This window comes from Tauraco erythrolophus, chromosome 3, assembly GCF_009769465.1.
Source record: "Tauraco erythrolophus isolate bTauEry1 chromosome 3, bTauEry1.pri, whole genome shotgun sequence".
Classification (NCBI taxonomy): Eukaryota; Metazoa; Chordata; class Aves; order Musophagiformes; family Musophagidae; genus Tauraco; species Tauraco erythrolophus.
In genome coordinates this window covers 4,261,949-4,289,539 of record NC_141467.1, presented here as the reverse complement: position 1 = coordinate 4,289,539, position 27,591 = coordinate 4,261,949, and the positions used below count along the sequence as shown (strand labels likewise).

The 27,591-nt window shown below is 43.4% G+C and overlaps 1 protein-coding gene and 1 pseudogene across 2 annotated transcripts; one reads left to right on the top strand and one right to left on the bottom strand.

The window, feature by feature from the left end:
• The first annotated feature begins 4,452 nt into the window (after positions 1–4,452).
• LOC147528948 (tubulin beta-2B chain-like) lies at positions 4,453–6,881 on the top strand (annotated as a pseudogene). The gene is made up of 4 exons (XR_015222066.1): positions 4,453–4,508; positions 5,168–5,275; positions 5,520–5,630; positions 5,837–6,881. The product of XR_015222066.1 is annotated as a tubulin beta-2B chain-like (transcript).
• Positions 6,882–7,350: 469 nt separating this feature from the next.
• On the bottom strand, positions 7,351–26,586 carry BPHL (biphenyl hydrolase like). Its single transcript, XM_086608429.1, has 7 exons — positions 26,483–26,586; positions 22,499–22,602; positions 19,760–19,926; positions 15,323–15,476; positions 12,875–13,006; positions 10,269–10,392; positions 7,351–7,456 (listed from the first exon to the last, which is right to left on the bottom strand). Exons 1-7 carry the CDS (start codon positions 26,584–26,586, stop codon positions 7,369–7,371), a joined length of 873 nt encoding a protein of 290 aa, XP_086464555.1. The 3' UTR covers positions 7,351–7,368.
• Positions 26,587–27,591: the final 1,005 nt, after the last annotated feature.

Sequence of the window (27,591 nt, the reverse complement as noted above, 5' to 3'; positions counted from 1 at the left end):
ATAGAGCCGCTCGTTCGAGTGAACAGAAAGACTGAAAAAGTCACGTAGTCTCTGATATACATGCCTGAGCAATACATGACGTCACTCATCACAAATAGTGAGAAAAAGCCATAGGCAGACATTTTGTATGCTTGAGCAGCTTTCACATTTGTACGTTTGCGATTCTATTTCAAACAATGGGAAATCATGGACAGACGTGAAAATGTTGTGGGATCCCTGTTGCCTCCCTTGTGCATCCATCGCCCGGGCTCTGCTGTTGCCTTGGAAACTGGGAAGGTAGGCTTTGATGCAGGCAGGGAGCAGGCTGCGGAGCTGTCGGCGGAGTTTCGGTTGCGGAGGGGCCCATGGGTGTCCCTGGGCACATGCACTGCTGTTGTATGAACGGGAAAGTTTTGGCTTTTATTTGTAAATCTGAACAGATATATTACAAAAATATAATAGGGAACTCCCATGTCTATTTGAATAGCATTGATGGCTAAGATTTGTTACAGTTTCTGCCTAAACGTAGGATTCTGAATTGACATTTAATTAATTGGCATTTAATTTGCTTCACTGTGTTCACGGATGCTCAGCATCACTGTAGATGAGGGAACTTATTAGACACGTAAACAGGTGCCTTGCTTTAGGTACTCTTTTTTAAAACCTGGAGCTACACTCTAAAAAAAAATCCAGTGGGAATCTACAAAAAGAACAGTGCTATCATGTAAGAATTGGACGGTTTCCTAATGGAAGGTCAAAATCCTTCATGAATAACTATAAAGCCTTAGGAAGCCACTGCATGCATGTGGGAAGAAGGCACAGCAGGCAGTGGCCAGGTGCCTTCAGGAGGGGCATCAGAATGCTTCAAGCTGGTCCTTGTAAATTGCCAGGAATACTTTGGCACCCAAAAAGCTCTTTGATGCCTGTTTGGATCCCACAGAGATGCCAAGGGGAGTTGGTGTTGTGCTTCCACCAGTAGTGAGAAATGTAACTGCCTGCTGCTGCCCGAAGGGGCAAGTAGAATATGCAACATATATGCACAAGTTGGGTGAGCAGTAACAAAGACTGCCTGTGATTAAGTATTGCAGACGTGTCACAGGAAAATACTGACAACAGTTGGGGTTTAAAACCCACAAAATTCAAGATAAGTTGGTGAAAAGATCTCAGTGCCAGCACAATCCTGGATATTTTGTGATTGTAAAAGCCACATGTAATAATGCCACGTGTAATTCATAGAATCATAGAATCATAGAATGGTTAGGGCTGGAAGGGACCTTCAAAGGTCATCTAGTCCAACCCCCTGCAAGGAACAGGGATATCTCCAACTAGATCAGGTTGCTCAGGGCCTTGTCCAACCTGGCCTTGACGTCTCAGGGATGGAGCATCCACCACCTCTGGGCAACCTGTTCCAGTGTTCTACCACTCTCATAGTAAAAAATTTTTTCCTAATATCCAACCTGAACCTACCTCCCTCTATTTTAAAAACCATTACCCCTTGTCCTATCAAACTGGCCCTCCTGAACAGCCTCTCCCCATCTTTCCTGTAGGCCCCCTTGAGGTACTGGAAGACCGCTATAAGGTCACCCCGGAGCCCCTCTTCTCCAGGCTGAACAGCCCCAACTCTTTCAGCCTGTCCAGCCTGTGCTCATGGCATTTCACAGCAGCTGAGGTTTCAGTACTAGGGAGAAAAAGAGCCACAGTTGATAAGCAAATCAATTCACTGCAGCAAACTGAGAGCCACTTTGGAAAATACGGCCAAAGTATTTTTCCAAGGTCACAGCGCCAAATGCCAGGCAAACCGGCACTTCTTTAGCCACCAGCGCTTCTTGCCGTAGATGAAAAAAATTGAGTGAAACTGGTGACATTATGCACTGATTTGTTGTGTTAAGCTCAGCTAACCTGAGTAACATGTAACAACTGTCATTTGGCTGCAATTACTTTCTTCTCAAAGCAGTAATGATTTACCACATTAACTATTACCTCACCTTTTCAAAAATCTGCTGGTTTCGTAGCTATTATAATTGCAATAGTGTACTGTGGCACTAAGATGAATAAATCTTCGATCTGGTGTTGATGGTCACACACAGCCTCCTGCTTTCTCTCCCTTTCCCAGACAACAGAATTGTTGAGGTTGGATGGGAAATCTGGAGATCATCTAGTCCTTTACCCAGCCTAGGGGGCAGCTAAAGGGATCAGGGTGTGTCCACTCAGATTTTGAATATTTTCAAGAACTGAGACTCCACAATCTCTCTGGGCAACCTCTGCCAGAGCAAGGATTTTTTTTTTTTTGTTATGTTTAGATGGAATTTCTTGTATTTCGATTTTGTTCATTGCTGCTCCTCCTGTCACTGGGCATCACTGAGAAGAGCCTGGCTCCACCTTCCTTACTCCTTCCCATCAAGTATTTATACACACTGATAAGGTTCCTGAGCCTTCTCCAGGACAGTCAGTCCCAGCTCTCAGCCTCTCCTCATATGACAGATGTTCCAGTTCCTTAAACACCTTTGTGGCCTTTCGTTGGACTCACTCCAATATGTCCATCCCTCTCTTGTACTGCGAAGCCCAGAACTGGATACAAAACTCCTGATGGGTTTTCTCATGACTTATCCCCTTCCTTGACCTGCTGGTAATGATCTTCTTAATACAGCCCAGGATGCTGTTGACACCCTTGCTGTAAGGGCACACTGCTGACTCAACTTCATGTCCACCAGGATGCCAGGTCCTTTTCTGCCAAACTGCTTTCCATCTGGGTGGCTCCCAGCATGTACTGGCTCATGGCGCTGTTCCTCCGCAGGCGCAGGACTGTGCACTTCCCCTTGTTGAATTGCATGAGTGCCTGTCAGCCCGTTTCTCCAGCCTGTCGAGGTCCCTGGATGGCAGCACGACCCTCTGGCATATCAGCCACTCCTCAGAGTTTTGTATCATCAGCAATCTTGCTGAGGGTGCGCTCTCTCACCATGTAAGTCATCAATGAAGAAGTTAAACAGTGTTGGCCCCAGGGTCAGTCACTGGGGCACGCTGCCAGCAGCTGGCTTCTGAACTTTCTGTTGCTGATCTCAAGCCATTCAGCCTGGCAGTTCAGCCAGTTTTCACTCCATCTCGCTGTCCGTTTATCTAGGCCATACCTCATCAGTTTGCCTAAGGGATGTAACAGGAGACAGTTCAAAAGTCTTTGCAAACAAACAATGCTCACTGCTCTTCCCTCATCTACCAAGCCAGTCACTTTGTTCTAGGAGGCTATCAAGTTGGTCAGACATGATTTCCACTTTGTAAATCCACGGTGACTATTCCCAGTCATCTTGACCTTGACGTATTTGGAAATGGGTTTTCGGAAGAATTCATTCCATCCTTTTTCTAGGAATCAAGGTGAGGCTGGCTGGTCTGTAGTTCCTTGGATCCCCCTTCTTGCCCTTCTTGAAGTTAGCAGTGACACTCATTTTTCTTTCTAGTCCTTAAGAACCTCCCAGACTGGCTTGACCTTTCAAAGACTACCAAGAGTGTCCTCACAATGATATCTGCCAGCTCCCTCAGCACTCGGGTGCATCTCATCACGATTCATGGACTTTTGTGTGTTGGTTTATTTAAATATCCCAAACTGATCTTCCTCTACCAACAGTAAGTCTTCATTGCTCCAGACTTCCCGACAGGTCCATGCACCAGTGAGGTGCATGGCAGGGGTCTGGTAAAACAGAACATAACTTCAGTTGCAGAAAAAAAAGGTACCCCATTCCTATGGATGTTCAAACCGCTGTCACCACTGGACCACTCCCCAAAAGCCATCCTTCAGTAGCAGCGGGAAGTTCATGCCAGCCCTCTGTGTTCCTGAAATGAGAGCCCCACGCGGACAGGTTTGGCAGCACTATCTAAACCAGGGCTGCGCTGCTTGAAAGTGGCTGTGGGCTCTATCGTCACAGCCAGTCCCAGCTGGTTTGAGGCGCCCCCCGAGCTAGCAAAATGTTTTTGCTGGCGAGGCGAAACAAAACCGGCAGAGCTTGCTTTGCTGCTGCAGCGCAGCAGGGGCGAAGGAAGTGCGGGGACGAGCTCTAACAGGCGCGCAAGAGGAGTTAGGGTTTTGGGGTTGGGTTTGGGGATTTTTTTTTCACTTTTTCAGCCCAAGGCGCGCCATGCCTTGTCCGATTCCGGCCTTTCTCCCTCCGGCTGAAGGCCAGGTTCCTCCAGCGCCTCCAGCCAGCCGCGCTCTGCCCGCGGAGCCGCCCGGTGGTGCCGGTGCCGGTACCGGAGCCGGTGCCGAGCGCGAGCCCCGCCCCGCCCCCGCCGCGGGACACAATGCCGCAGCCCGCCCCGCCGCCGCGCTCCCATTGGCTCCGCGCCGCTCCCGCATGACGTCACCGGCGGGGCGGCGCGGCGCCCGATTTAAGGGGCGGCGCGGGGCGCGGCCGCCGCAGCGGCGAGTGCGGGAGCGGGCGGTGACGGTGAGAGCGGCGGCGGGGGGCAGCGTCGGACACCGGCACCATGCGTGAGATCGTGCACATCCAGGCCGGCAGTGCGGCAACCAGATCGGCGCCAAGGTACGGGCCGGCTCGGGCGGGAGCGCGTTCTTGGCGTGGGGGGCTGCGGGTGGCCCGGTGCGGGGTCGCCCCCCGCGGGTAGCACACGCAGCCCCGTCCCGAAATGAAAAGCGGGTCCCGCTCCCGTGCCGCCTGTCTCCGGCGGTCTGAGCCGCCGCGGGGCTGGGCGCTGGCTGTGCCGTGCCCGGGCTCGGGTCCGCCGCTGTCGCGCCTTCCCGCAGGCAGCCGCCGCAACCGCCGCTGCCTCGCCCCTCTGCAGCCGCGGCGCCGGAGGGAGGGAACCAGAGGTGTTTCATCGCCACGGGTAACCCCCCAGGTGCTGGGGGTGCTGCCGTCTTCTTGTAGAGGCTAGAAGGTCTGAAACCGCTGCTCGACAATGGGAAACACCGAACTGAGATACCCAGGGGCTGTCATCCTTCGGGCACAAGCTATGAAATAATTATCTTGTGCTTGGGTCCTTCAGCCGCCTGTCTGCCTTCTGTTAATTCAGCTGCTGCGGCCAGAGAAGCCCTTCTGCACTGACTCACCTTCCTCCCGGCAGCTGCTCTGCCATGCGAGGGAGTGGTCAGGGCCGTGGCATGCACAGGCTGCGCTGGGGTGTGTGATTGGCACTGGCCAGCTGTGGTTAATAATTGCTGTTTTCCAAAAATTTCTTCTAGTTCTGGGAGGTCATCAGTGATGAGCATGGCATTGACCCCACCGGCAGCTACCACGGGACAGCGACCTGCAGCTGGAGAGGATCAATGTCTACTACAATGAAGCTGCTGGTAAGTGTGCCTGCTTCCTCAGATGCCCTTAAATGGGGCAGACATGCCAGTTCATTAAGGCTGGAAAAATCCCTGAACAAGAGCTGTCATCTGCCAGCGACTCCTCTAAGAGAGCTTTGTTCTCAGAACGGCTCTGATAACACGGTAGTCTTGATGGCGACAGCGTGTTTCTCCAGTGAAATGCTGGGATGCGGGAGCGAGTGCGGCAGGGCTGCTGTGACACTGGCACTGGTTCTGCCTGCAGGTAACAAGTATGTCCCCCGTGCCATCCTGGTGGACCTGGAGCCCGGGACGATGGACTCTGTGCGCTCCGGCCCCTTTGGACAGATCTTCCGGCCAGACAACTTTGTCTTTGGTGAGTGAGGTGGGATGGAGGTGTCCTAAAGCACTGGCTCCGTGCACAGGAAAGGCTCAGAGCAAGGGTGCAAGTGACCTGGGGGGACCTGAATCCCAAGAGCACAGTGGGGATGAAAGTGAGGGTGAAGTCCGTGGGGCAGTGGGATGGTCCCTGTTCCTCCTGGGGGCACTGATGTGGCGCCTTGGTTCTGATCCGCCCTCTAGGTCAGAGCGGGGCTGGCAACAACTGGGCCAAGGGGCACTACACGGAAGGTGCCGAGCTGGTGGACTCTGTCCTGGATGTGGTGAGGAATCGGAGAGCTGTGACTGCCTCCAGGGCTTCCAGTTGACCCATCGCTGGGCGCGGCACGGGCTCTGGCATGGGCACCCTCCTCATCAGCAAGATCCGGGAGGAGTACCCCGACCGCATCATGAACACCTTCAGTGTCATGCCCTCGCCCAAGGTGTCGGACACGGTGGTGGAGCCCTACAATGCCACCCTCTCTGTGCACCAGCTGGTGGAGAACACGACGACCTACTGCATCGACAACGAGGCCCTGTATGACATTTGCTTCCGCACCCTGAAGCTGACCACTCCCACTACGGGGACCTGAACCACCTGGTGTCGGCCACCATGAGCGCGACCACCTGCCTTCGCTTCCCCGGCCAGCTGAACGCCGACCTGCGCAAGCTGGCGTCAACATGGTGCCTTTCCCCCGGCTGCACTTCTTCATGCCGGGCTTTGCCCCTCTCACCAGCCGTGGCAGCCCAGTACCGGCCCTGACGGTGCCCGCTGACGCAGCAGATGTTCGACTCCAAGAACATGATGGCCGCCTGCCCCCGCCACGGCGCTACCTGACGGTGGCCGCCATCTTCCGGGGCCGCATGTCCATGAAGGAGGTGGACGAGCAGATGCTCAATGTGCAGAACAAGAACAGCAGCTACTTTGTGGAGTGGATCCCCAACAACGTGAAGACGGCCGTCTGCGACATCCCCCCGCGCGGCCTCAAGATGTCCGCCACCTTCATCGGCAACAGCACGGCGATCCAGGAGCTCTTCAAGAGGATCTCGGAGCAGTTCACGGCCATGTTCCGGCGCAAGGCTTTCTTGCACTGGTACACGGGTGAAGGCATGGATGAAATGGAGTTCACGGAGGCGAGAGCAACATGAATGACCTGGTCTCTGAATACCAGCAATACCAGGATGCCACTGCTGATGAGCAGGGGAATTCGAAGAGGAAGGAGAGGATGAGGCATAAAGTCCCCTGGTATCAAAAGAACTTCTGTTAAGCAGGCATGTGTACTGAATGACTTCTGATAGTGGTGGTGAAGCATGTTCTCTAGAAACTGTGTACCCGATTATCCTCTCAGCACTTGTTACTTCCACAGGTTTCTCAATGTAACAGTTCTTAATCCCAGTTATACAATGTTTTTGTCCTTTAATGTTAAAAGCACATAAAGGCATGTATTCGATCACGTTTTCTGTCTTTCTTAACACCTCCGTTGGGCACAACAGCTATTCAAGCCCGTGTGGCAAGAAGTAAGTTTAGAGATACGTCAGAAATGTTGCAGCACAGTGGTGCACTCTGGTCCACTGAAGCTTACATGTTCTCCAAGTGTATGCTCCTCATGCAAATATCTTTCATGTTTTGTCTTACAGGACTCAAACCTACCTGTAACTTGAATGAAAATGGAAAGCCAACTGAAATTCCTAGACAAGGCAAGGACAAACACCTCTCATTTGTTTTACAGTTTTAGTCAGCGTAGGAAATCTTCCACTTGTCTGTTGAAGTCCTCTGCAAAACGCAGGTGTAGATTATGCTTTCCTTCTGGCATCAGAAGCAGCCTTAAAAGAAAAAAAAAAATCAAACATTGAATATACATTATATTCTACGAGTAAAGGTAATTAAAATATTTCTTGCCTTTTCCTCACTTTTGGTTACCCAAGTACAGAACTAAACTCTTAAGTACTATCCCTATGTACTTTGTTCAGAATGTGAAACACAGCAACAGTTGAAGCAACAAGCATACCACTTGCCTCACTTGCGGGGGATAAATTAAGCTTAAAACAATTTTTTGTGTCCTAAACCCAGTTTCTAGGAATCCTTCTGGTGGTCTGCAAAGGAGATAACATTCCCAAACTTATGCAAGCCAAATACATCTTCAAAGGTATGTGAAGTACCTTAGCTCTCTTGCCTCTTTCAGAGAGCAGTGGTTGTGCTGGGCTGTGAACACACTGAAGAGATCACTACAGGAGTGTAGGTTTCCTGTCACCACCCAAACTCAGCATTGAACTTTGTCTAATCTTTCTGCAAAAAGACAATCTGAAACTAACACCATGCATTCATCCATTAAAGTAAAAAGGGAAGTCAGGACTTCTTCAGCTATAACAAAAGCTTAGAAGTAGTATCTGTGAAGAAAGTTAGATTTTTTTTAATACTGATATGAGTGTGAAAAGTGTAAACTACTTGCCATTGCTTTCTATCTGGGATGTACTTCTAACACTAATTTTCTTTATGTGAGAGTGGGAAATTCTTTAAAGTATTTTATCCTCCCACATGCTAAGCAGTTTTGACAGAGCTAAAGCCATCTTGGCTGATACTTTGCCATGTTGCCTTCATGTCATCTAGGCCCCACTACAGCAAGGCTGATCTTTCCTTTGGTGGTGACAAGTACTGTTTTGTCTTGGGGAAAATGAGCAATAGTGTGTGAATGCACCCAGCTCTTCTCTCGCTTCTGTCTGAATTTCATTAAATCTGTTTCTTTCAAGACCGAGCAGCACACAGATGCACAAACCTACAGCACTGTGTATGCTAATAGCTACTATTATATCTACTATTAGGCTACTATTAGGCTACTATTATAGCTACTATGCTATGCTAAGGCACTGAAATGCTGCCGAACTCGAGCTGTACCATGCAATACAGAAGGATGGCACGCTTTTTACCATGAGAAAAACAAACCATGTATCTGCACTACAATCAGCAAGAGTTTTTTTTCTGCTTTACTACTAGATAACAATCCCAGCAAAAAAGCTGATGGTAGAAGTGTGTTACTGAAAATATGCTAAATTTAAGGTTATCCAATTTAAGTTGGAGAGGGACTTTTTACAAGGGTATGTAGTGACAGGACAAGGGGTAATGGCTTTAAACTGAAAGAAGTAGATTTTGATTAGATATAAGGAAGAAATTTTTCACTCTGAGGGTGGTGAGGCAGTGGAACAGGTTGCCCAGAGAAGTTGTGGCTGCCCCATCCCTGGAAGCGTTCAAGGCCAGGTTGGATGAGGCTTTGGGCAACCTGGTGTAGTGGAGGGTTCCCTGCCCATGGCAGGGGGTTGGAACTAGATGATCTTTGAGTCCCTTCCAACCCAAACCATTCTATGGTTCTGTGATTCTATCCTTATACGTCACAATGGGACTTGCCATCTCCAGTGCATCAAAGGAAGAAGACCCTGTACATAAGTATTAATTTCTGAGATCACAATTAGATTTCTGATAAATACATACATGGGGGAGCACTTCAGCTTGAAAACATGCAAAGAACCACTTCACATTTTATTGGCTAGCAACTTTGAACAGTTTCCTCCTTTGCTTGTCTCCTATAGAGAGGCTACCAGATCCTTGTCTGGTTCTTGTGATGACTTGCCTTAGTCAGCATCTGGAGCATCTCAGAGCTCAGTGAAACCTAACATGACAATAGGTGCTCTGAGCAGGGCATGTGGGAGTAACTAACTAGCAGACATGGAATGAAACACTTGCATGTGATTGCTAGGAAGGTCTTTTGTTCTCATCTTTCCTGTGGCATAATGCATTTCTATAAACAGTGGGGCTGACTTTGAGATAAACATATCACTCAATTTTTCATAGATATGACACCAATGAAACAGTTCCCTTCGCTCCACATTCATAAAAATGGATTTCATTCTCCTAATTCTTTTCTCAGTGTTAATCATCACAGTCTGTTATTAAGTAGTAATAGAACTCTTTAATTGTGTGCAAATCTATGAAGAAAATTCAGCTGGTGAAACTCCAGCTTTTTATAGGAAGCATTTCTGGAGTTTTCAAATTAAATAGATGGTGCCCTGAGATTTTTCTTGTTTATAAAGTAGTATCTCTGAGCATAGTTGTACATTTTTTCTCATTCTACTTTTCTTAAAAACACCGAAAATTCCCAGGATAGTTGGAAGAACAAAACCTTTGAAGAGGTTGTTCACATCAACAGGGCAGAGCAACCATTAGTATCCTGTACTTGTATCTAAGAACTGGGAATCTCTCTCCATTCATAACATATAAAGTAACTGCTCTACTGAATGGGAAAGAAATGAGGTCTCAGCAAAAGGAATGCAATGGCTGTAACAGAAAAATTTGCTTGTTTCAGTAAATGTGAGGGAGCGGTTCTGTGTGTGTAGAAGAAAAGGACCTTACTTGGTTTCTCTTAGAGGACTTTAGGAAGGAGCTTATGACAATATAATTTTTCCATTGCAAGAAAGGTCCAGCTACACTGTTTGCATTGTAACTTGCTAGGGAAGTTCAGAATAGCTCTGTCTGTGGCAGAGACAGCTTATCAAAATACTTCTTTTTTTTTTTTTCCCCACACCATGCGTTTGACCTGCTTCATTTCTTCAACAATGGTTTATAATACTCCATCATCTAACTTACCGAGAGCCTTTGATGTGCTTGTGAATGTATTCTGCGTGAGTCTGAGGAACCAAAGGGTCTTTCTCACCGTGGATTATAAATGTGGGACATTTAATATCTGGCAGCAACTGTTGGCAGATATTACCTAGGGAGGAAATAGATGAAGGTCACACTTTGTTTTAAAATAGTATGAAAGACAAACTGCTTCTGTAAAGGACTGAGCTCCACTGGGTTCTAGCTATTGCCTCTCCTTGTAGATAGCGTGCGACTAATCACAGAACGATGTAATCAGGACTTTAATTAACATTTCTTTCTCCAAAATGTTACTTCACTGAAATTTGCTTCATTATTGGATAGTAGCACAAACGGATGGAGCAGATGAAGTACTTCTGTCCCACGTTCCCCTCCTGGCTCTCTTTGAGCGTTCAAACCAAACAACACACTTCTCTTTCCTGGCTTTCTTCTTTTCGGCCTGAGTCTTACGTCCTTCATGCCACGTTTGTTACACCAGTTGTCAGGTTACAAGCTTGCTACTCTTACCAACGAGTTAACTTAGATTGTACTCATGGCTGTTCCACCTTCCAGACCCTTTGCCATCTGCAATGAATAACCATTTAGTACAAATTGCACTAGAACTATCCAAAGGTTATTCTCCCTACCCATTCATCCTACAGAACCTCAAGAATAATTTTCTGCTTACTAGCCTTTCATCTCACTAGAAGAATTTTAATGCTTTGCCTTAAAAGACTCTTCTATTCTCCCCTCTTTTCTCTCATCCTTTAGTAACCCAGTTTCAAAACTCTGTGCCTAACTTCCCATGGCTCTTGCAAGAGATTCTGTGGGCAAAACACAATTGATGAGTTTTATGTTCCATTTATCTTTGAGCTAATTTTGTCCCGTTTGTAGTTGTCTCCTTGCAGCTACCAACAGCTGTACAGTTAACGCTCATATCTTAGCTCTAAAATCATACACTGTTTCACAGAGGTTTTTCAATTGTTCGGTTATTTATGTAGTCTTAGTTTGCACTTCTACCAGTTAAATATTTTCATTTAGAACTGTCACCCATGGTCCTCAAACACCTGCACAAATGTTGACAGTTTTTCAGAACAAGTAACAAGCAAATTTAAGTTATTTACCTAAAGACACAGTTGGCAGTCAACAATTATTTTCCCATTTTCCATGTCCTAAAACTGTTTTGTACTATAACCACTAGATTATATTTACTCCAATAACACAGAACAGCAAGAAGAATCTTGAATTTTGCAGCTTTATGCAGCTTATTCAGTTTCATTAAGTGCTAGCACCTTCTAAAAATACACTTCTTACAGCTTTTCACAATAAAAGCTGTCCCATTTAGGGCAAATAATCTATTTCTTAAAAAAGAGCTTCAGTTGTTTTGACCAACAGAGGTTTTGCTGTCCTTCTGTCTCTGATGGGTTTTATTAACCCCCTTTCTTGTATTTGCCATTAATAACCTTTTGTGAAGTGTGTTTAACTTGACATAGCCTGCTTGTGTTCGAAGTTGCCCTCCCTGAACTAATCCTGAAAAAAATTGCAGTCTGACGGTTGCTTATCTTTTTTTGCAAATGTTAGGCCAACATCTGACCCAGTTACAGCATCTAGGAAATTCAGCTCCTTGTTACACATCTCCAGGTGGCTTCTTTTTCACAGTCACTCCATCTTGTAGTGTTTGAGGAGTGTGCATGCAGTACAAGGATGTCACAGCTGGAGTTTCACCAGCCTGGGCTTTGGACTTCAGAATAAACTAGTTTTGAGGAGATGCATTCTAGAAACGGTAAAATAAAATCAGATCATAATTCCTTACATCTCTTTACTGGGAGAAATTCTAGCACCACGTTGTTGATTCTGTGCAAAACTTTATGGAAAAAATAGAAAATGAAGGAATATTTTCCTTGTAGTACCTGCTGCCTGTTAATGTGTGTCACCTCCTGTCTTTCATTATGAGAGCTACAGGAAGATGCATATAAGAGAATTACAGATTCTTTGTTTTATGTAGTACGTATTTCTGCTTTAGGCAAATTAAAAGCAATTTTCCTCTGGATTAAAACAGAACTGCAGTTTATTATTTATTATATCCTTGATTGCAAAAGTCTATACAGAATTACTGCAGAAGTCTTCAGAGATAAACATTTAATAATTATTCTATTGTCTAATTTAACTAATCTTTTTTGATTTTAAACTACTAGTTTTGAAATTCTGGTTCAGCTCTTGTTTGCAAAAACTACAACCTCGCTTTTGGGATATTTTAATAATGCCACCACGAGGTAATCCTTCCACATTGAGAGAGGAGAAAAAAGCTTGAGCAGAATCCCTCCTGTTCAGTGTGCACAAAAGGAATGATTTAATAATGTAGTTTTGTGTGGAACAAGAGGAGAGACTCATCAGCTAATGCTTCCCACAAATGTGTTTTCCTCCTGTACCTTGCTGGTTCTGTGAACCATCTACAAAGTAATTCCTTTATTCACGAGTGTGAGTCAGACCCAGCTTTTAATGCCATATGCAGAGTCCTTCCTTCACTGGCTGCTGGGAATGCCGTTTGATTTTTTTTTTTATCCAGAACTGTCTGCTACTATAATTGCTTCAGTTTAACATTTTAAAAGCCTTACCATCTGATTTTTCAGCAAAACGAGATATTCCATCTACCCAAGCCTCACAGGTTTTTGCAAAGTACTGATGTCCATACATCTCTTCCAGTGGTTTCCTCACCTTTTCACTCCATTTTGAAACATCTCTGATGCCTATATAAAATAACATTGAAATATGTTAAGTCCTTTCTAGCAACAAGATACAACCCAGTACTATCAACACCTAATACCAGTAAGTTTTCTAACCAGACTGCACATACATATTTCAAACTTGAAACTGCACTGAACAGTTTTAAATAATTCATAACATGGAAAGGATATAAAAAAGGTAGCTTTATGATCTCTGCTGCTGCCTTTCTGAGCTGCAGAAGTCCATCTTGTTGTTATGGTCACAAAAAACCAACAGAAATACATTAATAATCGAAACTTCTTTTTGGAGGGCTTGCAGAAGAGGAGCTCAAGGAGGTATCTTGTGCATAAAAAGGGGACAGTGTGCCAGAGCTGGCAATTCTTTTTATATCCTTCAGGCTTTGGCTTTGGCTTATGGATGGAAGTCCTTCCATGGCTCCTACCAGTATTCAGAGGAAGGAAGCTCTTACTAAGGCATTCCAGCAGGCTGACATCATGGTACATTTGCCATAGTCTTACAGAAAAACAAGCAACTCTACTTAGTGGAGCCCTGTGACTCATGGCAGGCTGGCTAAAGCTGTACAAATCATTTGACATTCTAGTTATTTATTTATCAGATTTACCTATTTTTTCCCTTAAAATTTTCAATGCTGCTCACAAACCAGATATCCACAAGGGTGACTTTCACTAAACTATATGTCAGCCGTACAGCTTTGTATCAATAAAGCCCAAAACAATGTGGGCATAGCAGAGAACCTGGAAGAGACCTGAGAAGTACTGAATCATCAAACAGCAATATATGCCACTAGAAAAGCTTTTAGCTGGTTTCACATGGGAATTAAGGGAAGAAAGGAGTGAGGTGTTAATTAGCACCAGAACCTGTCCTGCCAAATGAGCAAGGCAGTAGTGACTGAAAGTGCTTTATAACAACATCTGATTGGAAATGAGTTTGCTTCCCCAGGCTGTTACTGAACAGTTTCCCTTGTAGAATCTACTGGTTTATCCTTTCAGCTGGCCTCAATTTAAGAAGAGAAGGAGGAAAAAGCCAATGTTGAAAGGACATAGATACCAAACAAACGCCTTTCTCTCCTACCAAACCCTTCATTGCAGCTGAGATGCACTGAGGGGCCAGTTGTAGAAGGCTTGTGCTGCTACTCTCTGAGCTCCATCACCCAGAGAGACATCTGTGAAGAGGCCAAAAGTCAGCATTGCTATGGGCACTTCGTTTCAAGTAAGGTTTCTTTTTTTTTTTTTACGTTTTAGCCTGTTGGCTGATACTAACTGACATGTATTTCATAATCACATAATAAAAAGTTCATAAATATAAAAGCATATAAAGAAATAAAGCGGCACTTTTACAGAGCTAAAAAGCATTTTACTTACTGGACTAAAAAATATACTAGTGCTGCTACCAACGAAAGTCCTTTCTATAGGTGAGGTAAGCACACACGTGCAATACATCCCCTTGTAATTTAGTAGAAGCCAGACAGTCAGATTTCATAGCTGCAATAAGTCAAACTCCATCACTAAAATGAAACTATCCTGAGTTACACTTGTCGAGAGCCTGCATGGTTAACTCTTTTAATTTCTAGTTTCAGAAGGAAATTTTGAGGTTTTGAGTTGAAATTTTCCTTTCTGAGTTCAGTAGAAGTTTTTGCTATTTTCCTTTATAGTGACAGATGAACAGATTCTATTTCATGTAGAATAAGTGGAATAAGGATAAGAAATCCCATGTTTCTTTACTTTGTGAAGGTTTTGTAACCACCATAATTAACTTTAAAGGAATGCAGATTAGAAAGGCATCCTGGGACCCTTACTTGAATGATTCATTTGCTTCCTGAACTCAAATGGTAAGTTATGAGCTTGTTTTCTTACTGTCTATGTATTATATAGGCCCTGGAGGCAAAAGCTTTTATGTGCTAGCCCGGTGATTTTCTGTGGACCTTGTTTAGAGGTTGTGCAAGACGTGAGAAAAGAAATCAAGCCTGGGGTCAATAGTATTATTTGGAATTAATTTCTAGGAATTTCTTATAGCACCAAAAATTTGACTTTCTGAAAACTACTGATAAACAATTACAATTTATGCTTTTCAGCAGTGTAAGTTGGTAAGGACTTGCTAAAAATTCTATCGTATTACCCCTACAGTAATGGTTAGAGAGTTTCTCACTATGACTTTAGTCTACCCCTATACTTAGCAACTTGGTGAATTTTGTGCCCTGTTCGTTTAGGCTTGTTGTGTCCTCAACTCTGCCTCCACTTAGCTGTTACGTGACTAAGAATCTTAGGTCAAGAAGAAATGAGAATAATTCTTTCAGGATACGATATTCAGTTTGTACATACCATTATAAATTCTCACATCCTCTTGAGTAACGCTGGCATTTGCTCCCCAGACAACCAGCTTGTGGATAAGAGTTGGATACTTTGCAGCTGCAATGAGTGCTGTAATTCCACCATCACTCCACCCCAGCAAAGAGAACTTCTTAAACTTCAGTGCCTTGATTTGTACAAGAAAGTTATATGCAAATCATCAGCTGGTTTTACAAGCAAACATCAAACATTTCTTGAAAACTAACTGTATAGATTTAAAAACAGCATTACATGGTTGAACCATTGTTAGTTTTCATAATTATAAAATATAACTTTCCTGCTATGCATAAAAATACTTAAGGAAAGGTCAAATAGTTAGAAAAGAAGAAACTATACTTGCCCTTCCAATTTCCTACAACTGTTTAATGAAACAGGCAGTAGCCATATTAGATTCTTGCTGCATTTAAAAAAAAAAAAACCACTTTGAAATTAAGAAATGTTTAGCCACAAGGGAGAGTAAAGACCTTTTCAGAGAGCCTGATGGTATCAAGAACCTGAGGATCCTCTTGAAATAAAGTTGGCAAAGACTATCACAGTGTGGGATGGTAGGTAATCTAAAACCAATATGAACTTCAGAAAATTTAAGACTTGAAAAATGGAACGCAGGGATCTAACTTACTGACACTAGCTCATCTAAAAAATATATATAATCTGCTCTGTAACAACCAAAAAATGCTTGAAGTATTTACTATAGGACTGTATCAAATTTTAGTGTCTAATTCACATTTTCTGAAACTTTTAAGTGTACATTTAAATGTTACTTCACAGTGAATTGCAATTCAAAACAGTAATAATGAAATTCCTCCTTCTCAAAAAGGACAGCTCAGGGCAAAAAAAGATGACAACCAAGACCTTAATTCATTCTGACTTGTACAATGCTTTCCACTGGAATTAGAAATTCCTTTCCTCGTATATCACAATCTGTGGTAGAGGGTACTGGCAGGGACAGGAGAGAGGATTTTGTGTGTGTGATGTTCGGTGGGCAAAGGGTGGGAAAGGTAAATGCACTCAGGAGCAAATGCATCTGAAGGTTGTACGGGGTTGATACTCAATGTTTAAGCAATATTTACAGTTTTGCATCTAGAAGCCTCATTTTGTGAGCTCTTTCGCAAACAAATGTTTCAAAGGTGGGTTTTGGGTTTGTTTGGTTCTTGGTTTTTTTTGGGTGGTTTTTTTTTTTTTTTTTTCCCAGAAATTACAGTCTTTTAGATGTGATTAAGGAAGATATTGTACTTTTGGAGGAAAAAGAGCAAGTTAGTTGAATGAGTTGTTTTGGTGCTTGGTGTTTTGTTGTTGGGAGTCCAGGCCTGCTTTTTTTGGGCAGAAGAAAGTGAAAAAGCAGGTGATGATAGAAGCAACTACAGAGAGAAGCAGCAGTTTCTAGTCTGCTTTTAAACTCGATGCTCAAGTGAGGCATAACTTTATCAGTCAACTCAATACCTAGCAAACTTCTGTTTGCTATCAGGCTTTTCTAGTTTTGGCTTTTTCCTTGGTATTAGGCTCACTGTAGTGTTGCTCAAGATGAGATTTCACTCTGCTAAGCTATAGTTACTAATCAGAAAATAAATAAGGCAGGGGAAAGAAAAGGACATGTAAAGTAAGAGCTGGCAGCAAGAACAGAGAACCTTGAGTTTCAGCAGTTGATAACAAGTTGGCCCTGGCCCGATGGAAAAAAATAGTTATCTTTGACCAACTTTCAGTATCGTGCTGCCGAAGGGTTACTGGTGTCTTGGCAAATTTCAGGACCTGGCAGCACTGCTTGCAAAGCTGAAGTTTTTGCCATTGCTGTTCTCCTACTTCCACTAGCAAATTACAGATCTCAAAATCAGCTGATGGGTGGAATAGCTGATTACAATTTTATTCTTCATGCCAGGTTATTTGCCCATGCTTCAGCTGAGATCTATTTGCCTCCAGTATTTCTCTTGTTTACTAGCCATTGTCTTGATGCATTCTTTGGGCTGTCTCAGGATGCCTTTGCAGCAGGAGGAATTTAATTTATTCTCTGCAGCCTTCCAAAAAAACAATGTGATATAACAGATGTGTTGGATATGATATGATATGAAGTGTGCTTGCTTTAATCTTGAACTACTTGCAGTACATGCCTCTAACATCGACAATAACCTGAGAGATGGTGGCACATCCTCAATTCCATGGGTGATTTTGTGTCGGCCTTACCCTACAGTGAACAAAATCTCTTTTGACATCACCTCCTCCACCCAGGCCTTTGTGAAACGCAATCAAATGATGACGTGTGCTGTGGCAGAAGTAACTCACAACACTGAGTTGCAATACAACACTGCTCTGTACTACATGCTTTCATCGGATCACAGGCAGTACGCCACAAGAAAGGGTTGCAGATGACCTACAAAAACTTGGAGAAGTCCAACCCATACTTTCACCAGGACAGCAGCTCTGCAGAGCAAGAAGCTCTTAAATATCAACACTAATTATTTCCATGATTGTTTTAACGCTCTTGGCCTTCGCTATTGTTAGAGACTGGGACGGAGTGCAGGAAAGTGGATTTATTTGCATTATACTCCTTTTATTTCAAGTGAACTCTTTCACAAAACACCTACGGAGACACAGAGCAGTGTCATCTGTATCAAGGTGCTAAATACTCCACAGAACTTCGGCTTTTGTTGTTTGACAGAAACCTTGCAGCGCTCACAGCTGCAGCAGAGACACCAGAATCTGAAGAAGCCTAGATTTCATAGATTTCATTTCATAGATTTCTAGGTTGGAAAAGACCTTAGAGATCATCCAGTCCAACCGTCCCTAATCCCCATTAAACCATATCCCTAAGTAGTTCATCCATCCTTTTCTTAAACACATTCAGGGATGGGGACTCAACCACCTCCCTGGGCAGCCTATTCCAGTGGCTGACAACCCTTTCAGAGAAGAAATACTTCCTAACATCCAACCTGAATCTGCCCTGACTAAGCTTATACCCTAGAATAAAGGCTTGGAAGGCTCACCTGTATGGATGGGTTTTCTGGCTAAGTGTGGGCAAACCAGATACATTATAAAGCCCTCTGAAGGAGTTATGACTTTGTTTTATACTGGAAATCCTAGTTGGGCTGATTCTTTGGGATTGGCTAACTTTTATATATTACGCTAAAATAGAAGCAAGTCACCATGCTTGGGAAGATTTTATCGATTTGTTATTATATGCTTATATCCATACACATCTTCAAAAAACCAGGATGCTGTCTCATTTGCTCTGGTAGCTTTAGAGACTGGTAGGCTACTGTCCTGTTTGACTGGATGTGATGTGGTTACATTGTCTCTGGGGACAGCTCTGTCTCCTATTTTGCATTTATGAGTATTTGGACAGAGGCAGGAAAGGGGGTTACAACCACTTAGGCTGAAAGTTTGTCACCTATCCCTGGCAGCGTCTTGATTTTCTTTGTTAGCGTAGCAGAGGAAATTGGGGATATACGGAACAGAGAGATTTTTGCTTTTATGGTTAGAGGGCAAAACTGTGTCTTAATCCTGATTCTGCTGTCAGACTGACTTTGTTTCGCCACGCAGAATGCTCCAGCAAGGCTGCGTTTCCAGTTTCAGATGGGTTTCTGCGAGGTTACTGTTTGTTACAGAAATACAGTTGGATTGACTGTCTGAATCTTGTCTCATATTTTTGGAATTTTAATGCTCTGCCAACTTTCTTAACATGGCCAAAGAGACTGTATAGCTTAACGTAACAAGGCCAAGATATTAGCTAAAACTAAACCAGAAAATAGTGTTAGCACTTACAGGGCAGAATAAAAGAGGAACACAGAAACATAGATTTGAAATAAAAATTCTGCAAGATGGAGAATGACAGCCTTAGGTCATATTCTTCATAATCACAATAGCTGTATTAGTTATTAAGATCTGGTATGATCACAGGAACCCTTTGATTTCTCACATGAATTTATTCAGTAACATGCTGTAAATTGCAAAGTGTCAAGTTAATTTTTAGAATGAAGCGTTTCTTGAAATGGGCTGCTCAAGGCTAAATGCCAAGATTGTATTAGCAAGAAAATTTTCTAAGAACCTTTCACTACTGCAATCCCTTCAGTTAAACCACTTAGCGTAGACTTTGTTTTTTATAAATACTTTACCTAAACTTACATGGTTCTTGGCTGCAAACCTCTTAGGGCAGGGTCTTGGAATAAAAACGTATTGCTTTATAATTAATTCCTACTGCTGAACCGCTATGTATATTGCAGAAGAGATGGAAGAAGAAAATATTTTCCAGAATAATGTGCATCTGCCCAGTTTTAAGACTTCATTTGTATGCTCTTCTGCACAACTTGCTGCCTGCCGGAAACAACCTGCTTAACAGTACTCTTCTTCACTCTCAAAATTTAAGGAAAAAAGCTTTTAAATGTGTAAATAAAAAGTGATAAAATCTCAGAATAGATTTACCTGCATAAGATCCACAGCATCTTTTGCATCCCTCTCAAAGAAATCCGGAGGAAAGTCTCGAAATGGAGGAATGGACTGTCCGTATCCCCGAGGATCCCAAGCAACAATTGTGAAAAGTTTCTTATTCATAGACTTAAGCTGTGGTCCAAAATCAGTTTGACCACTCCCTGAAACATTATTATTTTTCAATTAAAGTAACCACTATAAAATACATACATAGTATACATACTTTAAATGGGAACTGGGGAAACTTGCATCTTAATTCTAAAAAAGAGGTTACTCATCAACTGAAGTACACTTTATCTCTAACTGGAACTAACCATTGCAACTCTCAGATGGGAAGTACCACGACAAAAATCTTTAGCACAATAAAAATCTGCAGTATGCTCAGAGCAAACTATTGCTGGTAGATATGTAAGCTTGTCAAAAACTGTGCTCTACACAGACGCTTGAATACCAAATCTTAATCTGAGTTACCTGAGTAGGGATTTATCTTTACCAGATTTAAAGCACTAGCATGGTCATTGCTGTTTATCTGGGCAGCACAGATGAAACGGAAAGGGGAGGAATATACTGACTCTAGCTACAAATTTGTAGGTGAAAAGCGCTGTGCAAGACAGTTATTATTTGACAAAACACTTCTATGAGAATATTGGTGCTTAAAGCAGAGCTCTGAATATCTCGATGCCTGAGGAGAGGGTAGTGATGTAAAAGCACAAAACTATAACTTTTGATTTTTCTAGTATGTATGTTACCAAAATAAGTCAAATAATGGCATTTTTTCTGATGCAGAACAGTTTCTTTTATTGATGGCTCAGTCTCCCAAAGGATTAAAAAATTAATTACTCCAGTCTGTTGCATTAAGGTATCTATGAACACTTGCACGAAGGTAAGACTGAAGTTTGTTACTTATGTGCATTATGGTCATGTGGTAACAGTATCATATGCTACTTGATTAAAACCTGGTCAGATCTAATACATTATATTCAAATGATGTAAATCAAATGTCAAATTGGCTATCCATTGTTATGTTAAAAAGGCTGGTTAAGAGCATTTAAGATTTTGTTTTGTTTACCTGGAGAAATATGTCCTCATGTATCTCCTATACCATCAACTGGTCTAAATGATAAAAGAGGCTGTATATAGCATGCTATGATGAGCTGACTACAGCCTGGCATGATCTCTTGCAACACCATTTAATAGCTAGACTCAGAAGCAAAATATCAGGTTGTTTGAAATATACCAATGCAACCTGATTAGTATTAATCACACATTCTTACATAGGCTTTGTACAAACCTCTGCACTATCATGCACACGCTTGTTATGCTATATTTTTTGTAACTTAGTACACAAGGCTGAGAGCATATCTGAATGCTGTGTTTTCTTGGTTTTCTTAGTATTTTTCTAGTTAGAAAGAGCAGCATCACTTTTGTTTTAATGTAGTTTACAAATAATCCAGAGACTAATTAATTCTATTGACCTAAAAGCACTTATTTTGTGCCACAACACACTTATTAGTCTGTTAATACTGTAAGCAGTATACAATAATATTGAAAACTTGAGTATAAAGAGGAGAAATATGTGACAGTCAGTCTGTAAAGCTCAACCTTGCAAGTTGCCCAAAAATATTAAACCATAAACTTAATAATGGTAAAGACAGTAACCCTATTATTGTTTGTAATGATGCTAACAGAACAATAGCAATGTACACCTAATAACACTTATAGCTGAAGAAATACATTATTTTTGTTTAAAGAGTTAGCGTTGGCAACAGGATTACTAGTTTAAAAAGCTGTTTAGGATGAGTAGGTTAAAACATATGACTACTAAAGCACCCCTAGTGTTAACTTTTTTCAACCTTTCCCTTGAGAAGCCTTTGAAAGAAAGAACCACTTCACAAAGACTTGAAAATGTTGCTGCGAAGAAGAACAAATGTTTCCTGCTCTTCAGTTCTTGACATTCTATCATCTTGATCCAGCAATTCAGTTAAGCATAAGCCCAGCTCTGAGCACAGTAATGGTCCTACTGACAGCCTGCCATGAACTGCTAGTAAGTCTGACTGGTTCTTTCAAACTGCAAGAACTCAGGAGAAAAAGAAAAAAGCTTTTGTTAATTTCAAGAGGCTGTTGTCAAAAGCAGTGGCCTTGATGGACAGATATCACTTAGCTAGCAGAAGCTGTTGTCCATCTCAAAAAGACATTGAGAATCCTAATGATGATGCCCTGAGTAATCAAAACATGAAAATACTTTTTTAAGCAAAAAGCAAGTCTCAACTGTGCCTTCTTCAGTATGATAACAAACTGCAAGTGCTGCATTATGTCTATTAATTCAGCTGTAATGCACCTAGTTTCTAAAAAGGAATGCATAATTCAGTCTGTGTAACAAATATAGCTGACCCAGTTTTTTTCCCCCATTATTTTGCACCTTGTGTAGCTATTTCCCACCTGTGCTGGACACTCCCTTTGCACAGTTAAATCCAAAAGCACAAGTAGCTACTACACAAGTCAAGACACTGCATAAAACGTGCCTGGTGAGATAAATGAAATCTTTAAAAAATGTTAACTGATTGCAATAACGCTGTGTTTTCCTATCCGTTGTATGTGCAGCAATATGTTTTAAGGACAATACTCCATAATCAGGTGCTGAACATATTACAAAACAGTTTTGTGCATTCTAGCTTGAGAACGGATGGCGAAAAGAGGCGGTTGCTCTACAAAGATAAGACAAAATCTCCAGACCGAGCATTCCAGGAAGCAGAAGAACTGCGTGGCTTCCTTCTCCCGTCTGCTGATAATGCAGGTGGACTCCATTCACTTGGATTTTGGCAGATGTTATTGAAGTTCTAGGGATGGGGGAAGAGGAGAGAAATAGGAAAACATTCAGACAGTTAATTCTCATTACTGCATGGTCATTCAAGGAATACAGAATAATTACTTTTTCTAGATATTAACGACAATATAGTCAACTGGGAGCTCCTCAGTTAGCCAGGACTGCTGGTAAATGATGAGACACGGCTTGGTGAGCACGTCCACCAGCTCCCTCAGTACCCTTGGGTGGATCTCATCCAGCCCCATAGATCTGTGTGTCTAAGTGGTGTAGCAGGTGACTAAATATTTCCCCTTGGATTATGGGGGCTTCATTCTGCTCCTCATTCCTGTCTTCCAGCTCACGGGGCTGGGTACCCGGACAACAACTGGTCTTACAATTAAAGACTGAGGCAAAGAAAGCATTTGTCATTCTGTGATTCTGTGATTCGCCCTGCATCCAATAAAGGATGGAGAGTCTCCTTCTGTTGCTAACATATTTCTAGGAACACTTTTTATTGTCTTTTACAGCAGTAGCAAGACTAAGTTCTACTTGGGCTTTGGCCCTTCTAATTTTCTCCCAGCATAACCTCATGACATCCTTGTAGTCCTCCTGAGTGGCCTGTTCCTTCTTCCAAACATCATGAACTCTCCTTTTTTTCCTGAGTTCCAGCCAAAGCTCTCTGTTCGGCCAGGCTGGTCGTCTTCCCCGCCAGCTCATCTTTTGGCACATAGGCACAGCCTGTTCCTGTGCCTTAAATGAGAAACCTCATTCTGTCACAGCATAACTTTTGAAATGTCTGGTATTCACCTTGTAATTACTAAACTGAGCCTCTTCATTTGCCAAAGAAACCACAACCTATTGTTACGGTTCCTCATGAACTAGAGAGTCTACAATGATAAACCACCTTGCACTAAGTTATGGGTGGAGGAGAAGAATGTGATAATAATGTATGTCAGTGTAATTTCAGCAGGAGATAATTGGAAAATACCACATGACCAAAAAAATCCACCCATGAAAGAAGTACCACAGAACCCGACCACATAGGCCACCTCCCAGCTGTGACCCTTAAACCCCTACATTAACCTTCAGTACACAGCAAGATGTATATGTAAATGCAAACAGGTAACCTGAGATTCCATGTCTAAACTCCATGTTTATAACATGGAGTGAGAAGGCAAAGCATAGATTGCAGATATCTTCTTAACAATATAAACCATTGCATCTGTTCTCCCAAATTTGTGCCCTAATGGTTGCAAGACATCATTCCACCAACCTAACTAACTTTATTTAAAGGTGGTAATGTCACAAAAATGTTGCCATTTGGTTGCCTGATGGTTAACCCTTATTCCCTGCACTTCTCAGTTTACCTAGATTAAATATTCTTGCCCCATGAATTCAATCAATGTGAATTTCACGTGTACACAGAAATGCTGTTTCCCCAGTCTTATATATAACAATAATCTCTATTCCAGGATACGTGCCGTGCAACTTCTTAAAAATTCATTTTAAGCATACAAGTTCTGAACTAATTACAGCACAAAAGCACAGTCACACCCATACAGAGTTGAAAATGATGGAGTAAAGGTGAAAAATCCCATAAACTTAAAGCTTTCTCATAAGGAAGATGAAAATGAACGACAGTTTGTGAGCTCAGGTTCCCAGTACATAAGTGGCAGCTAAACCACAGAGCCTGTTCAACACAAAGCCATTTGGATTTTACATTAAATCTTGGTTGACATAACACAATCATGCCACATGCCTAAATATATACTGTGACTTTGCAGAATAGGATCACCTCTTTCTACCTGGGCAGGTGCAATCTGAAAACTGGAGTACTAAGGCAGATCGGGTGGCAAGAATATGGCTCAAAGAAACTAATTGTGTCATTATAACTTCAGTGAGTTTTGCTGAATTGTTATGCAAATGGGATTCAAGCGACTAGTTGGATTGTAATGTTAAACATCCTTCGAGGCCGTATATCACGCCTGATGTGGCTAAATACTTCACAACTCGAATTCTGAATGTAGCATTCAGATGGCCTTCTTATCCCCTTTTTGAATATCTGACTTTTGCTTTTTTATATTTATAAAAGAAAAAGTTTTTTTTTTTCTTGATAACACCGTCTTTTGGTTTGTCATTCGTTTCAACAGGTTATTTTACCATAGTTCTCACTACAGCAAATGAGCACCTTGCTCTTACTAATTTTTATAGAAATACGTGATTTTTTTTTTTGCTTCTGTTTTGTAATTGCCAAAAACATTTCCAGTTCTGAACAGAACTGAAAAAATCACCACCCTGTCACCTTTTTTTAAAAAAGGTTACCAACATGTAGTAGACATGTTCCGCTTTCCTGATTCAGATGCCAGATTTTTTTCACAGTTCTACATTTTTTAGGCTTAATTATTAACATCAAGGGCTTGAGAATTTTGCTGAGTTTGTGCTGCTTTTCGGTTCTTGAACTGTGCCTCAGTGTGAAGTCCAATGAAATCCAGGAGTTTCACAAAGACAATATTTTCATTACTTTCTGGACAAAGAACAAATGAATTGGGTTTTTTATATGCTGAAAGACTGTACTAGAACTGGCTACATCTAAGAGAGATTTGGTCTTCACTACACCAAGTTGCTGTGAGTCTGAAATGACTTCAGTATGCTTGTCAGCATGAAGACTTCACTTCTGTCGAGTTTTCATAAAGATTGCATTTTCCATTGCTTAGGATAAGCAGAAACTATGTTAAAACAAAACAAAAGAAAACAAAAAACCACTAGTTTGTAACTGAATTAGTAGTGTTAAGATATATGGATCTTTGGCAAGCACCGGATACGTACTGCCTGTGTTTACCAAGTCAGTATGGATGCAGAGAAGGCAGATTTGGTGCTGTGCCTTGTTGGGGGCCACCATTCACCTCATGTAGGTGTGAGCTTAACCTGGGAACTACCTTTCTGTTGCAGCTGTGCTACAATACAACTTAGTTTTTTCTGTGTGTGGGAGGAAAAAATATGGTATGATGACTGTTTTCCTTAATAAGATTTGCAAAACAAGCAGCATCGTATATACTACATAGACGTATTCTCTTTGCAACCTCAGCGACCTCCAGGAAACGCTTGATGGGCAGGAGGCAGAGAAGCAGGGTGGTCCAGCAGCACGTCATGCCTTGTTGTCAGGGGAAGGGCTCGAGCACCTCTGCTATGGAGACAGGCTGAGACAGTTGGGGCTGTTCAGCCTGGAGAAGAGAAGACTCCGGGGTGATCTTATAGCAGCCTTCCAGTACCTAAAGGGGGCCTACAGGAAAGCTGGAGAGGGACTTTTTACAAGGGCATGTAGTGATAGGACAAGAGGCAATGGATTTAAACTGAAAGAGGGGAGATTTAGATTAGATATAAGGAAGAAATTTTTCACTCTGAGGGTGGTGAGGCACTGGAACAGGTTGCCCAGAGAAGTTGTAGATGCCCCATCCCTGGAAGTGTTCAAGGCCAGGTTGGATGAGGCTTTGGGCAACCTGGTGTAGTGGAGGATTTCCCTGCCCATGGCAGGGGGGTTGGAACTAGATGATCTTTGAGGTCCCTTCCAACCCAAACCGTTCTGTGATTCTATGATTCTACGAAAACGACAGACACCGAGAGAAGGGGCTGTGGAGCCGTGGGAAAGAGCTCTTCTCTCTCCAGCGAGACGAACCTCCTCGCCTAACCGCAGCAGCAGGCACCCCAGGGTACTACCTTGTCAATCCCTCCAACCCAGCGTGCATCCACCCTGCCAAAACACCTCCTTTAACCCCGCGCCCCCCCCCCCCCCCCCCGAGCCCCTGCTGACACCCATCCGGACCTTTCCAATGTCACCTTCCGCAAGCCCCGGGCGGAAAGGGAGGGACGAGGGAGCAGGGGAAGGGGGCGGAAGGAAGCGGCTGTGGTTTTTTTACCCGTAGGAGGCGGCTGGTCCCCGGGGCGTGAGCGGTGCGACCCGGGCGGGCGGGTGATGCAGCAGCAGCGCCCGGAAAGTTCTGCCCGCGCTCTGCCAAACCATTTTGCCCACCGACATCGCACAGCCGGGGAGGGGAGGAGAGAGGAGGGGAGGCGGGGCGGCCGCCCCGCCTCCCCTCCTCTCTCCTCCCCTCCCCGGCAGAACGGGCTGGCTCCCCGGTGCGCGGGGATGCCCGTCGGTGGGCATCGCTGGGCGCTGCGGTCGCTTTGGCCACCACCTCCCGGGCGCTGGTGTAACTTTACGGAGTTGGGTGGCGAGGTCGCTCTGTTACTCGTCGCAGGGAAGAAAGAGACAAAGGAAAATTAAGTTACACGAGAGTTAAAATTGCTGACAGAGAGGCTGGGGATGCAAAAGGGTGAGGAAGACTCTGCCGGTGAGTCACGAGGTTCGGAGTGGACCCCCTTGCTTTCTAAACTCCTTACGGAGCCGAGGTCCAAACTTAGTCTCGGACTTGGTCAATGGTTTATGTCTGATGAAAGACAAGAAGTGAGGGAGACCATCTCATTGAGTAGCAAGGTTCAGACTGGACCTCCTGATTTTCTAGACTCTTTCTCAAAGAGGAGTTTAGGTGCAGTTGGATCTGGGCTTTGTCCCAGACTTGGTTGATGGTTGATGTCTAAAGGATTATATATATATGCAAGGTTCATAATCCTTTCATTAGCATCAATTCAGCATGCAGTCCAAGTTACAAGGCAAAATTAAAGTCACCGTACAAGGTTAGGTGCAATATCGGTCGCTTACCAAAGATCTGCCATTGGTAGAAGGTCTCTTGTGCCTCGAGGAGCAACCTTGAGAGGTTTCCCAGCTCAAAGGGAGATCGCTGCCACACAGCCACACTGCCTAGCAGGGAGAGCTCAAAGAAGGGTCACATAGACTGTCATATTTATGGGATAAAGTCATTGGCTTGTAGTCCAATTACACATGATGGAAAAGGTGTGCAAGAGACTCCTTGTACCCACAACTTTCTTTGTTCCCTGATAAATGAGGCTTGGAAAAGCCACCCGCTATTCATGCATTAGTTGCACGATCGGTGTTCCAAGCTCATAC